This window comes from Mytilus trossulus, chromosome 8 (assembly GCF_036588685.1).
Source record: "Mytilus trossulus isolate FHL-02 chromosome 8, PNRI_Mtr1.1.1.hap1, whole genome shotgun sequence".
Classification (NCBI taxonomy): Eukaryota; Metazoa; Mollusca; class Bivalvia; order Mytilida; family Mytilidae; genus Mytilus; species Mytilus trossulus.
Window position 1 is genome coordinate 33,542,141 of NC_086380.1, and position 12,545 is coordinate 33,554,685.

A 12,545-nucleotide genomic window follows, 5' to 3' on the forward strand; every position below is an offset into this window, starting at 1 on the left:
CATGTGACATATTCAAAAAGTCAACTTTTAAAAATAAGCAATTAAAACATGTGACAATAAAATTGAGAATGGACATGGGGAAAGTGTCAAAAAGACAACAAAAAAAAGAGCAGAAAACATTCAGCAGATATACATTTCTAGAAAGCATGCATTGGACTATTGTCAACTATTTTTTAATTATTTGGGAAAATATTTCAAAAAATCTGTTTTTAAAGGATTTACGTATGTAAAGTTGACAGCTTTGGATCCAATTTATTGTACTCTTCTTTACAGAATCATGTATTGTTCATGTTGTATGGAGGTAGGTTCAAACCAATTTTTCTAGGAATTAATTAAAATTTAAATTGATGGAATTATATAGTAAATAAGGATACATCTACATAAAGAAATGTAGTTGAAAAACTCAACATGGTTGCAATTTGGGTACCCTCACGTTAATCCTGAATGCCAATTGATGATTAGAAAATTTGATATAATTTCTTACCCTACATCTTGTATATTTCCTTTGTATGACAGAGCACACTGTAACAAGATATCTAGATCTTACCCTACGTCTTGTATATTCCCTTTGTATGACAGAGCACACTGTAACAAGATATCTAGATCTTACCTTACGTCTTGTATATTCCCTTTGTATGACAGAGCACACTGTAACAAGATATCTAGATCTTACCCTACATCTTGTATATTCCCTTTGTATGACAGAGCACACTGTAACAAGATATCTAGATCTTACCCGACGTCTTGTATATTCCCTTTGTATGACAGAGCACACTGAAACAAGATATCTAGATCTTACCCGACGTCTTGTATATTCCCTTTGTATGACAGAGCACACTGTAACAAGATATCTAGATCTTACCCTACGTCTTGTATATTCCCTTTGTATGACAGAGCACACTGTAACAAGATATCTAGATCTTACCCTACATCTTGTATATTCCCTTTGTATGACAGAGCACACTGTAACAAGATATCTAGATCTTACCCTACATCTTGTATATTCCCTTTGTATGACAGAGCACACTGTAACAAGATATCTAGATCTTACCCTACATCTTGTATATTCCCTTTGTATGACAGAGCACATTGTAACAAGATATCTAGATCTTACCCTACGTCTTGTATATTCCCTTTGTATGACAGAGCACACTGTAACAAGATATCTAGATCTTACCCTACGTCTTGTATATTCCCTTTGTATGACAGAGCACACTGTAACAAGATATCTAGATCTTACCCTACATCTTGTATATTCCCTTTGTATGACAGAGCACACTGTAACAAGATATCTAGATCTTACCCTACGTCTTGTATATTTCCTTTGTATGACAGAGCACATTGTAACAAGATATCTAGATCTTACACTACGTCTTGTATATTCCCTTTGTATGACAGAGCACACTGTAACAAGATATCTAGATCTTACCCTACGTCTTGTATATTTCCTTTGTATGACAGAGCACACTGTAACAAGATATCTAGATCTTACCCTACGTCTTGTATATTCCCTTTGTATGACAGAGCACATTGTAACAAGATATCTAGATCTTACCCTACGTCTTGTATATTCCCTTTGTATGACAGAGCACACTGTAACAAGATATCTAGATCTTACCCTACGTCTTGTATATTTCCTTTGTATGACAGAGCACATTGTAACAAGATATCTAGATCTTACCCTACGTCTTGTATATTCCCTTTGTATGACAGAGCACACTGTAACAAGATATCTAGATCTTACCCTACATCTTGTATATTCCCTTTGTATGACAGAGCACACTGTAACAAGATATCTAGATCTTACCCTACATCTTGTATATTCCCTTTGTATGACAGAGCACACTGTAACAAGATATCTAGATCTTACCCTACGTCTTGTATATTCCCTTTGTATGACAGAGCACATTGTAACAAGATATCTAGATCTTACCCTACGTCTTGTATATTCCCTTTGTATGACAGAGCACACTGTAACAAGATATCTAGATCTTACCCTACGTCTTGTATATTCCCTTTGTATGACAGAGCACATTGTAACAAGATATCTAGATCTTACCCTACATCTTGTATATTCCCTTTGTATGACAGAGCACATTGTAACAAGATATCTAGATCTTACCCTACGTCTTGTATATTCCCTTTGTATGACAGAGCACACTGTAACAAGATATCTAGATCTTACCCTACGTCTTGTATATTTCCTTTGTATGACAGAGCACACTGTAACAAGATATCTAGATCTTACCCTACATCTTGTATATTCCCTTTGTATGACAGAGCACACTGTAACAAGATATCTAGATCTTACCCTACGTCTTGTATATTCCCTTTGTATGACAGAGCACACTGTAACAAGATATCTAGATCTTACCCTACCTCTTGTATATTCCCTTTGTATGACAGAGCACACTGTAACAAGATATCTAGATCTTACCCTACGTCTTGTATATTCCCTTTGTATGACAGAGCACACTGTAACAAGATATCTAGATCTTACCCTACATCTTGTATATTCCCTTTTTATACTGCAATCAGCTAGTTTACTGTACAGATAAAGCTATACGTATAAACGTAAGCTTTATACGTCAATGACCCCAACTGACCTATAAGCCCCGCCTCCTTATTGTATTTCATCAACAACATCACGTCACGACCATGACAACGTAAAGTAACAATGGTCAAACTTTTTTCAATTTAAACTTTTATGTCTTCAAATTGGTTATTTATATATCATGTTTATCAAATGTTATTAATTAAGTTCATTTTCCCTTTCTAATTCCTTAATACGCCAATGTCTTACCACCTGGACTACGCTCATAGGGAAATACCCCAAAATGGTACCTCTAGAGGGAAATTCCAAACACTTTTTTTAACAATTTTTGTTACATGTTTTTTTCATTTTTCATTTTTTTTTTCGATTTCAGTATAAAAACAATATACGTATAGTGTCTTGAAATATGAAATTTATTTGTATTCGGCAAGAAACGAGAAAATGCTCGGTAGAACCTCGCATTTTCCCATTTCTAAGCCTCATACAAATAAATTTCATATTTCAAGACACTATACGTATATTGTCTAAGTATGACAGAGCACACTGTAACAAGATATCTAGATCTTTATACCCTACGTCTTGTATATTCCCTTTGTATGACAGAGCACACTGTAACAAGATATCTAGATCTTACCCTACATCTTGTATGTTCCCTTTGTATGACAGAGCACATTGCAACAAGATATCTAGATCTTACCCTACATCTTGTATATTCCCTTTGTATGACAGAGCACACTGTAACAAGATATCTAGATCTTACCCTACGTCTTGTATATTCCCTTTGTATGACAGAGCACATTGTAACAAGATATCTAGATCTTACCCTACGTCTTGTATATTTCCTTTGTATGACAGAGCACATTGTAACAAGATATCTAGATCTTACCCTACATCTTGTATATTCCCTTTGTATGACAGAGCACACTGTAACAAGATATCTAGATCTTACCCTACGTCTTGTATATTTCCTTTGTATGACAGAGCACATTGTAACAAGATATCTAGATCTTACCCTACGTCTTGTATATTCCCTTTGTATGACAGAGCACATTGTAACAAGATATCTAGATCTTACCCTACGTCTTGTATATTCCCTTTGTATGACAGAGCACACTGTAACAAGATATCTAGATCTTACCCTACGTCTTGTATATTTCCTTTGTATGACAGAGCACATTGTAACAAGATATCTAGATCTTACCCTACGTCTTGTATATTCCCTTTGTATGACAGAGCACATTGTAACAAGATATCTAGATCTTACCCGACGTCTTGTATATTCCCTTTGTATGACAGAGCACATTGTAACAAGATATCTAGATCTTACCCTACGTCTTGTATATTCCCTTTGTATGACAGAGCACACTGTAACAAGATATCTAGATCTTACCCTACATCTTGTATATTCCCTTTGTATGACAGAGCACACTGTAACAAGATATCTAGATCTTACCCTACATCTTGTATATTCCCTTTGTATGACAGAGCACACTGTAACAAGATATCTAGATCTTACCCTACGTCTTGTATATTTCCTTTGTATGACAGAGCACATTGTAACAAGATATCTAGATCTTACCCTACGTCTTGTATATTCCCTTTGTATGACAGAGCACACTGTAACAAGATATCTAGATCTTACCCTACGTCTTGTATATTTCCTTTGTATGACAGAGCACACTGTAACAAGATATCTAGATCTTACCCTACATCTTGTATATTCCCTTTGTATGACAGAGCACATTGTAACAAGATATCTAGATCTTACCCTACGTCTTGTATATTCCCTTTGTATGACAGAGCACACTGTAACAAGATATCTAGATCTTACCCTACGTCTTGTATATTCCCTTTGTATGACAGAGCACACTGTAACAAGATATCTAGATCTTACCCTACGTCTTGTATATTCCCTTTGTATGACAGAGCACACTGTAACAAGATATCTAGATCTTACCCTACATCTTGTATATTCCCTTTGTATGACAGAGCACACTGTAACAAGATATCTAGATCTTACCCTACATCTTGGATATTTCCTTTGTATGACAGAGCACACTGTAACAAGATATCTAGATCTTACCCTACATCTTGTATATTCCCTTTGTATGACAGAGCACACTGTAACAAGATTTCTAATGTAGCCAGTCCTGAATATTGAAACACTTCCACATATTTTCCATTCTTACTTTCCTCTGCAAACTTCTCCTGTTAAAGAAAATAGAATATTAGACCTTATATATTTGATTATTTTACCTTTTGAGATTTTTAGAGATAAGTACGTATGTACATATTATAGTTTTCAAAAATAAATATTTTCATGATATAAAACCCTAGTCTCCTCTTTAGATCATAAGTTGAAATTGGGGCAGATGTGTTTTATACTGAGAAAATGTGTGTTCAAAAGTCAAGATCAAATATTTGTCATGTTCATTTGCTGCCCTAGCTAAAGAAAGTAAACTTTTCAGCCATCAGATTTAAAAACTTAAATCAATGTTTTTTGATGTTGACTTACAAATTTAACATAATAAGGTTATATAAAATATTACTTACTAATAATGTATCTGTCACATCATTGTATATTTTGAAGTACCCATTTAAAATGGAGAAATGAAACGCTGGTGTTAACAATCTTCTGTTTCTTTCCCACTTTGGTCCATCTGCAACCAGTAAACTTTCACCTGTGCATAAATATAAGGATACCATATTTTCTAATTTTCAAGTTTTGGTTACGGTAGATTATTGGCAAATTATGTAAAATTTTGTATCAAAAGACATTCAAATGAGTGATGTTCATTTTATGTTTGAAAATTTAACAGATTAGCAGAGATATCATGTAGCCTTTGTAATAGTTAAATCTTTTTCTACTATTTTTTTTAAAGAATTGCTTATATATCATGCATTAAATGCAGACATTTTATAGGGATTGACAGTTTATTAATGTGATCAGGTATGCCTTTTTTTCAACTGAATTTATCGATCCATGACACAGTGTAGGTGAACTTTATTTTGTGAACCTTGTCTAGCTATTATTGCAAATGCAATAATGGTACTGCAGATTGATTCATTATTATTCGTTGGATACCAATTTTTGTCAGTTTCATGGGTACAGGTGAACCACAATATTCAAATGTTCAACATATTACAAATTTTCTAGACTTTGGGTATGCAGAGATTGGCAAATACCATGAAATCAAATATCCACGAAAATGTAAGTTTTCCTCAATACACAAAAATTGATAACAATGAAAATAAATGACTCCATAGTATACACATACACAAATTATCTGCCCCTTGTATGGACTTATTTGCCTAAACTTACCTATCCATGGTAACATAAAGGAGATTCCTGCCCCTTTTCTAGACTTTGGTGCAGTTGACTTCATAACGACCTTTATAGTGTCTGGATGGGTCAAGGTCAGTAAAGGTCGTACAACAAATAACCAGTAGACGAAAGCTTTACATCTTTTTTCTTCCACATATTCCTTAAACATCTTTTTGAAAAATCCATCAAAGGATTCAATCTACAAAATTGAGTGTCAGCGTGGTGTGATAAGCTGGATGACATATATAGGGTGATCATTTTCAAGATCTGGGATTTTTTATTGTTATTTTTATGTAATTATGCTTTTTTCCTTCTTTTTCCCAGATGCCACCTTTGTCCCCTCTACAAATGTATATCCCACATCCCTACATTTTTACCCTTATATTCCCACAAACTAAAAGTCTGTCATCCCCCTTTCTGTGATAGTTTGAAAGACAATAACAATCAAAACCAAAGAGTAAGCAAAGACTCACAAAACCAAAGGACATTTACATCAACAGTTATAAATAATAATTAAGAAACAACACGAATTCCACTAAAAACCGGGAAAAATATAGATAATGTCCAGGGGCAACTATCACATATCTACACCCATTCCAGGAGAATAGGTCTATCAGGCATTAAAAAAAGACAATTATAGAAATTTGGAATTTATTACCTTTTTCTCATTTCATCAACACAGGTACCAGCAAAAAATGTTATAATATCTTTGATAGTTTTTGTTAAATTTCTTTTTTCTTTTTTTGGACTTTGGGACAATAATTTTATTTTACATATTTTTGTTGTTGAAGACTGTATGTTAATTTCTATATATCTTTATTACAGCTATCTGTGTTTTTGGGTAGTTGTCTTATTGATATATATACTACCATATTTCATTTTATTCATCATGATCATATAAATGACTCAATATTGATTCTATTTGTTGACTTTTTTTGGTCGAACTGTGCATTTCAAATATGATGTCTTTTATTTTTGTACCATTGGATTGCCGTCTCATTGGTATCATATATATCCCACACCTTTTAAATGTTTAACCCTGCCACATTATTTATGTCCCTGTCTTTTGAATAATTTGACATTTTGTTTTTCCTGGTGCCTTTAAATTTATAGCTTATCAAAGATATGGAATTCCTCATTGTTACAGACTGTACATGACATATTATTAGTTATCTTGGTGTAATCAGGGGTGTACAGAATTTTACACTGTTGTTGAAAATTCATACACCCTGAGGCGCAAATTTATTCATTTTTTTATTTTTTATTTATTTTTTTTTTATTTATTTTTTTTTGGCAAAATTTTATTTATCCCGAGGTGAACAAGGGTGTGGTGTTATTTACACCCGGGTAATTAACCAATCAGATTGCAGTATTTTTTGCTGCATAAGACAAAAAGTTGTTTACATCCTTGTCTGATTAATTTTCATTGAATAATTGTATGCTTGGCAATCATGTCCTATCTCCAAATTTTCAGACTTGTATATTTAAATTCTTTAAATTGGAATAAATTATTGTATAAAGTTAATATATTTTTTAAGTCTAAATACCTGGAGTGCATTTCCAAACAACCAATGTGTTTTAGGTCCTGGAAAATGAGACAGAGTCCTGACCATATTACCATGCCATTGTAAGAACTTGATGAGGTTTATAATGATAACTGTGAGGATCAAAACACCTACACCAATCCCTATTGACATCAAAACAGCTACCATGGTAACACTGGTTATTTACTGTATATACCGAGCATCTGAAATTTGACAGTATAAAATTATCTCTATTTTCAATGTTACTAAGAACACACCCGCGAAATCGCAGGCATATACAGCTTGTGGACTGTTGTAGGATGATTTTTTGTAAAAGATTGTATGTATGGGAAATTTCATAAAAAGTATGAAAAGCCTTCTCCCTAGTTAAAAAGTCCGATATTTGTTTCCTTTCTGTTAAATTCAAATATTTTCGTGTGTCTGGCCTCAGACCACAATTATTCTTCTCCTTTGGTACAATGCTGCTTTTGGTAAAAGTCAAATAAAATTAACAATTTGCACCGTTTCAAACATGAAAAAAATATAACTGCTTATATATAGATCATTATTAGTCTAATAAAATATGCTTCTATGACAATCCGTCAGTCTTTTTTTTTCTTTTGAGAGCCTTATTAAGATGTCAATTGTAGGATATGACTCATGTATAAATGACTAAGGCTAATTTGAAGGGTGGCCGGAGGGGTCCTGATCCCGAAATCCCGCGATTAAAACCATGAATCCAGAGATGCAGAATTAAAAGAAATGCATATCCCGAAATCACGAAATCGAAAAATATATTCCAGGATCCAGTAAGGATCAATCCCCAAATCCCGAGCTTAAAAACACACGATCCCGACGCTCCGAAAAATGCTCGCCTACTTTTAATCTCTACCTTACTTTCATTTTTGCTAAATCACTATTTTCCCTTTCAACAATAAATTTGTATGCCCCATTTATGGGCATTATGTTTTCAGGTTAGTCTGTCCGTTCGTTCGCTCGTTCGTCTGTCCGTGTCTGTCCCGCTTCAGATTAAAGTTATTGGTCGAGGTAGTTTTAGATGAAGTTAAGCATGTTTTACTTATTTTAATATATATGCAATTGGTATGACCCCTGAAGTAGTAAAACAGTAGACAGAATCAGGCCCGACTTTCTTTACTAACACAGAAAGTCCCATAGAGAATTAGATAGTCTCTATGTATCAAAGTAGTATAATCGTAGTTTACATGTAGATAAACGCGAAAAATTATTAATTGTCCTCTCTAAGGAGGTATAATAGTTGTGATTCGTGCGATCTAAACATCATGATATGGAGAACGCTTTGAATGGCTTATTTTTTTTTCTCCATTTTTGTTATCCATCATACGATTGGTTGTACTTGTGTCAAATATTTTACTTATTTTAATATATTATATATACAACTGGTATGACCCCTTAATAGTAAACATTTCAAAGAAAACAGTAGACAGAATACAGAGAGTCTCCATATATTAAAGTATAATAATCGTAGTTTACATATAGATAAACACGAAAAATAATTATTGTCCTCTATAAGGAGGTATGATAGTTGTGGTTCATGCGATCTAAACCCCATGCTATGGAGAACGCTCTAATTGGCTTATTTATTTTTCATATTTAGTTATCTATCATACGATTGGTTGTATTTGCGCATCTTTCAAACCGGAAATTTAATCTATGACTAAAAGTTAGTCCGATGACGGAATCATATCCGGACTCCTTTTTTCTCTTTTTTCTCCCAAAATAACTCAATCTGAATAATCATAAGAATGGATGACAAATGGGACTATGCATGTTACCTATAGGACACAGAGACATGATGATTGATTTATTGTGGAAGGAAGAGAAGCGACACCCAAAATGAGGTCTTCTCGTTTAATAGTATAGATATCATACAAGTTTTTGCATTGACATTATTTCATCATCTGATCCAGGGAGATAAGATGAGGCAGAGGTACTGCGATCTAGCTATGCACTTCCAACCACTGCAGACATGACAGAATTATGTGCCTTCTGGATTTCAAAAGCCTGTAGTCCACTGAATGGTTGTCTTTGGTAGCTTTCTGCAATAATGAATCTCTGTTCATCATGTTCATGTTGTTTAATGTTATATTAGCTTAAAGTTAAACCATGCTGTTTCCTGAATTTGTTATCCAGCATCTTTTTAAATATTGGTTTTGCTCATTTTTGAAGGATGAAATTGGTATGCATGACTTATTACAGTAGAAGTTAGCAATCATCCTTGAACTTATAGATCTCCAGGTGGTGGATTATAAGTTGTCTCATCAGCATTACCTCATTTTTTATATCTTAATGATCAGTTTTAAACATGAGGGTGAATGACAAACTTCAAAAACATAAAAGACTCCTGGCAATGGTCCATTCTCTTCAAAGGCATCATATGCACATGTACATGCATGGATGTATGTACTGGTAGATTAATACAACCTATCACCAATGACAATACACGAACAAACATCAAAGGACTGTTAGAACGTTTGGCTAGCTTTTTGACAGTGGCTATCCTAGTCCAATTTGGTGTAGGTATTATTACACAAACATACCCAGGAAAATGACACAATATATTACAGAAGAAAGTCTACATTATAAATTATATTACTTTGACTTATTAGGTGAGGCCAGACCAGCATATCCATGGAGTCTTTAAATATACGCTTCTCATTGGTTTTTGTACGACTACCAGTACTAACAATGCATTGTGATGTCACAATTTCCATTAAAAAAGCATTCATAGTACAAATTCATATGACGTACGAAAACATATGATCTGACCATACTTATTAGCCTGAATACGGTTACCAGATATAGTATGACATATAATTGGGGGGGGGGGGGGGGGGGGGGGGGGCCTTTATCGGGACTCCGGGATCGGGTGTTTTTTTAAGCTCTGGATTTCAGAATTGATCCTTTCGGGATCTGGGAATTCTTTTTTCGAATTTCGGGATGTCAGGATTTAAATTTCTTTAAATACGGGACCTCAGGATTTCATGTTTTTAAGCCTGGGATTTCTGGATCAGGACCCCTCCAACCCCCCTTATAATTTCCAAATGTATAAAAGCCACATTTTTTTTATATATATATAGAATGGTTTGTATTGAGAACAATCACACATATGTGATTAAATGTTATGGTTACGCTTTGAACCACTGCTTTGAACATGTTGAAATTATATCTGTTTATTATCTGTCTGATAGTGTTCTACATGAGGAGCGTAATGGGGTTACCCTCATGACAAATAACAGTAAAAATTCTAGCCCAATGACATTAACGATAATTTTTGGTGCATGACGATAAAATGTACACTTTCTTATCTATAGACGATAAAAAAATCGACTGATTTTGACGAATCACATTAATTTTTTCCCAAAAATAAAGGTAACAATAATTATTTGAGACCTCTGACGAATCACAATAAGGATATTTTGACGACTCACGGTAAAATTTTAACCAATTTGACGTTATTAACGGTAGCCTAAAATTACCGTTTGACGCCTGACGGTATAGGTATATTCCTACCCTCCTAAATTTCCAGTTTTAATATAATGTTGTCTATTGTTATAATAATGGAGGATTTCAAGCATTAATACCTCAGTCTCATAAATCGGAAAACATATAAGCAAGTCTGTACTTAAAACAGAAGATTGAAGAAGAGTGAGCTTAAAGGATCTGTTAGTGACATACTGTCACGAACAAACTTGTTTCATAAATAAATTCTCAGTTCGGGATGTAGTGCATAGGGGAGGGAAACGAGCATTGAATTTCGATTCGCAAAAAATGTCAACAAAATGAAGGGACAATGAATGTTATCGAAAGGATTTATAGAATAGCAAAAATCTATCTATTTGCTTGCTAGATTTTGTGAATTTTTTCGTTCAGGTAAACTAGTTGTAACTTAATATTTTACATCATGGTAAGTTATGATTTATTTCGGGATCTACGTTTAAATGGGGCATAATTCTAAAAAAGGGGGAGGACAAAATGACATGATCAAATCCCTATTGTGATTCGTAGTTTTTAGATTATATTTGGCTCTGTTGTTAGAAGATTGGCATGTAGATAGACACGTAGACATGACTTTTGAATGACCCTGATGGCCTTGTGCTGTTTTCCGCTGCTCTTTGGTCAGGTTGTTGTCTCTTTGACACATTCACCGTTTCCATTTTTAATTTTATATAGCTGGGAATAGTATTGTCAACATATTATGTCCCAGGTTTTAAAAGCATGAATGTTTTAGAGCTATATAACTGATAAAATTTATTAAATTGCCTCGGCATGTAAAATGTAAAACAAAGAACAGCTGACAACCTGACAACCTGATTAATGTACAATGAAAAACAAATATATTAAAGATAACGGCAACAACTGACTCACTCATCAGATTGATTGATTGATTGGTGTTATAACACCGTTTTCATCACTTAAATGTGCTATTTCTTATCAGTTTTTAGTAGTGAAATCAATAGTCATGATAGTGCCATGCAGAGAGAACCACCAAATTCGACTACTAATAGACCACCCTGCAACCAAAGCCCCCCCCCCCCCCCCCCCATTGGCTCATCAGACCAACACAAATCACACTAAAAATCAACTATAGCAAAAAGATTTAAGAGACATAACTATTTAAAGTAACGTTCTTCATGCAAACTGTACAAAAAAAGACTTTATTAAATACGTCATGTTTGCTAGTACAAACTAGTCCTACAGGAATGTACAAGGAATCTAGTAGGAATTTGTTATGAATTAATTCCTAACAGGAAAGTGTGCATATTCCAGCTTCATTGTAGCAGAAATCCACCAGGAAAAACAGCCTAGGATTTTCTTAGTTAAGGAATAATGTGATTCCTACTAGGTATATATATTCAAATTTATTTTACACCACTGGGTCGATGCCACTGCTGGTGGACGTTTCGTCCCCGAGGGTATCACCAGCCCAGTAGTCAACACTTCGGTGTTGACATGAATATCAATAATGTGGTCATTTTTATAAATTCCTGTATACAAAACTTTGAACTTTTTGAAAAACTAAGGATTTTCTTATCCCAGGCATAGATTACCTTAGCAGTATTTGGCACAACTTTTTGGAATTTTGGATCCTCAATGCTCTTCA

The 12,545-nt window shown here is 34.1% G+C and overlaps 2 protein-coding genes across 6 annotated transcripts in view; one reads left to right on the forward strand and one right to left on the reverse strand.

Moving 5' to 3' along the window:
• Positions 1 to 12,545, reverse strand: part of LOC134680848 (cytochrome P450 4B1-like) — a 29,785-nt gene that overhangs the window by 13,963 nt on the left and 3,277 nt on the right. For 2 of the 4 annotated variants that reach the window (XM_063540111.1, XM_063540108.1), the window contains 4 exons: positions 7,427 to 7,626; positions 5,877 to 6,078; positions 5,108 to 5,235; positions 4,638 to 4,762 (listed from right to left, as the gene is read on the reverse strand). In XM_063540111.1, the coding sequence (XP_063396181.1) occupies positions 4,638 to 4,762; positions 5,108 to 5,235; positions 5,877 to 6,078; positions 7,427 to 7,591 (620 nt within the window). In that variant the 5' untranslated portion in view covers positions 7,592 to 7,626. Of the gene's footprint in view, positions 1 to 4,637; positions 4,763 to 5,107; positions 5,236 to 5,876; positions 6,079 to 7,426; positions 7,627 to 11,025; positions 11,071 to 11,119; positions 11,161 to 12,545 lie in introns of those variants that run through there. The other 2 variants (XM_063540112.1, XM_063540109.1) reach the window with 2 other exon arrangements.
• Positions 11,159 to 12,545, forward strand: part of LOC134680846 (cytochrome P450 4B1-like) — a 29,092-nt gene continuing 27,705 nt past the window's right edge. The window contains exon 1 of one of the 2 annotated variants that reach the window (XM_063540102.1): positions 11,159 to 11,314. The gene's annotated coding sequence lies outside the window, so the exon portion shown is untranslated. The other variant, XM_063540106.1, reaches the window with a different exon arrangement.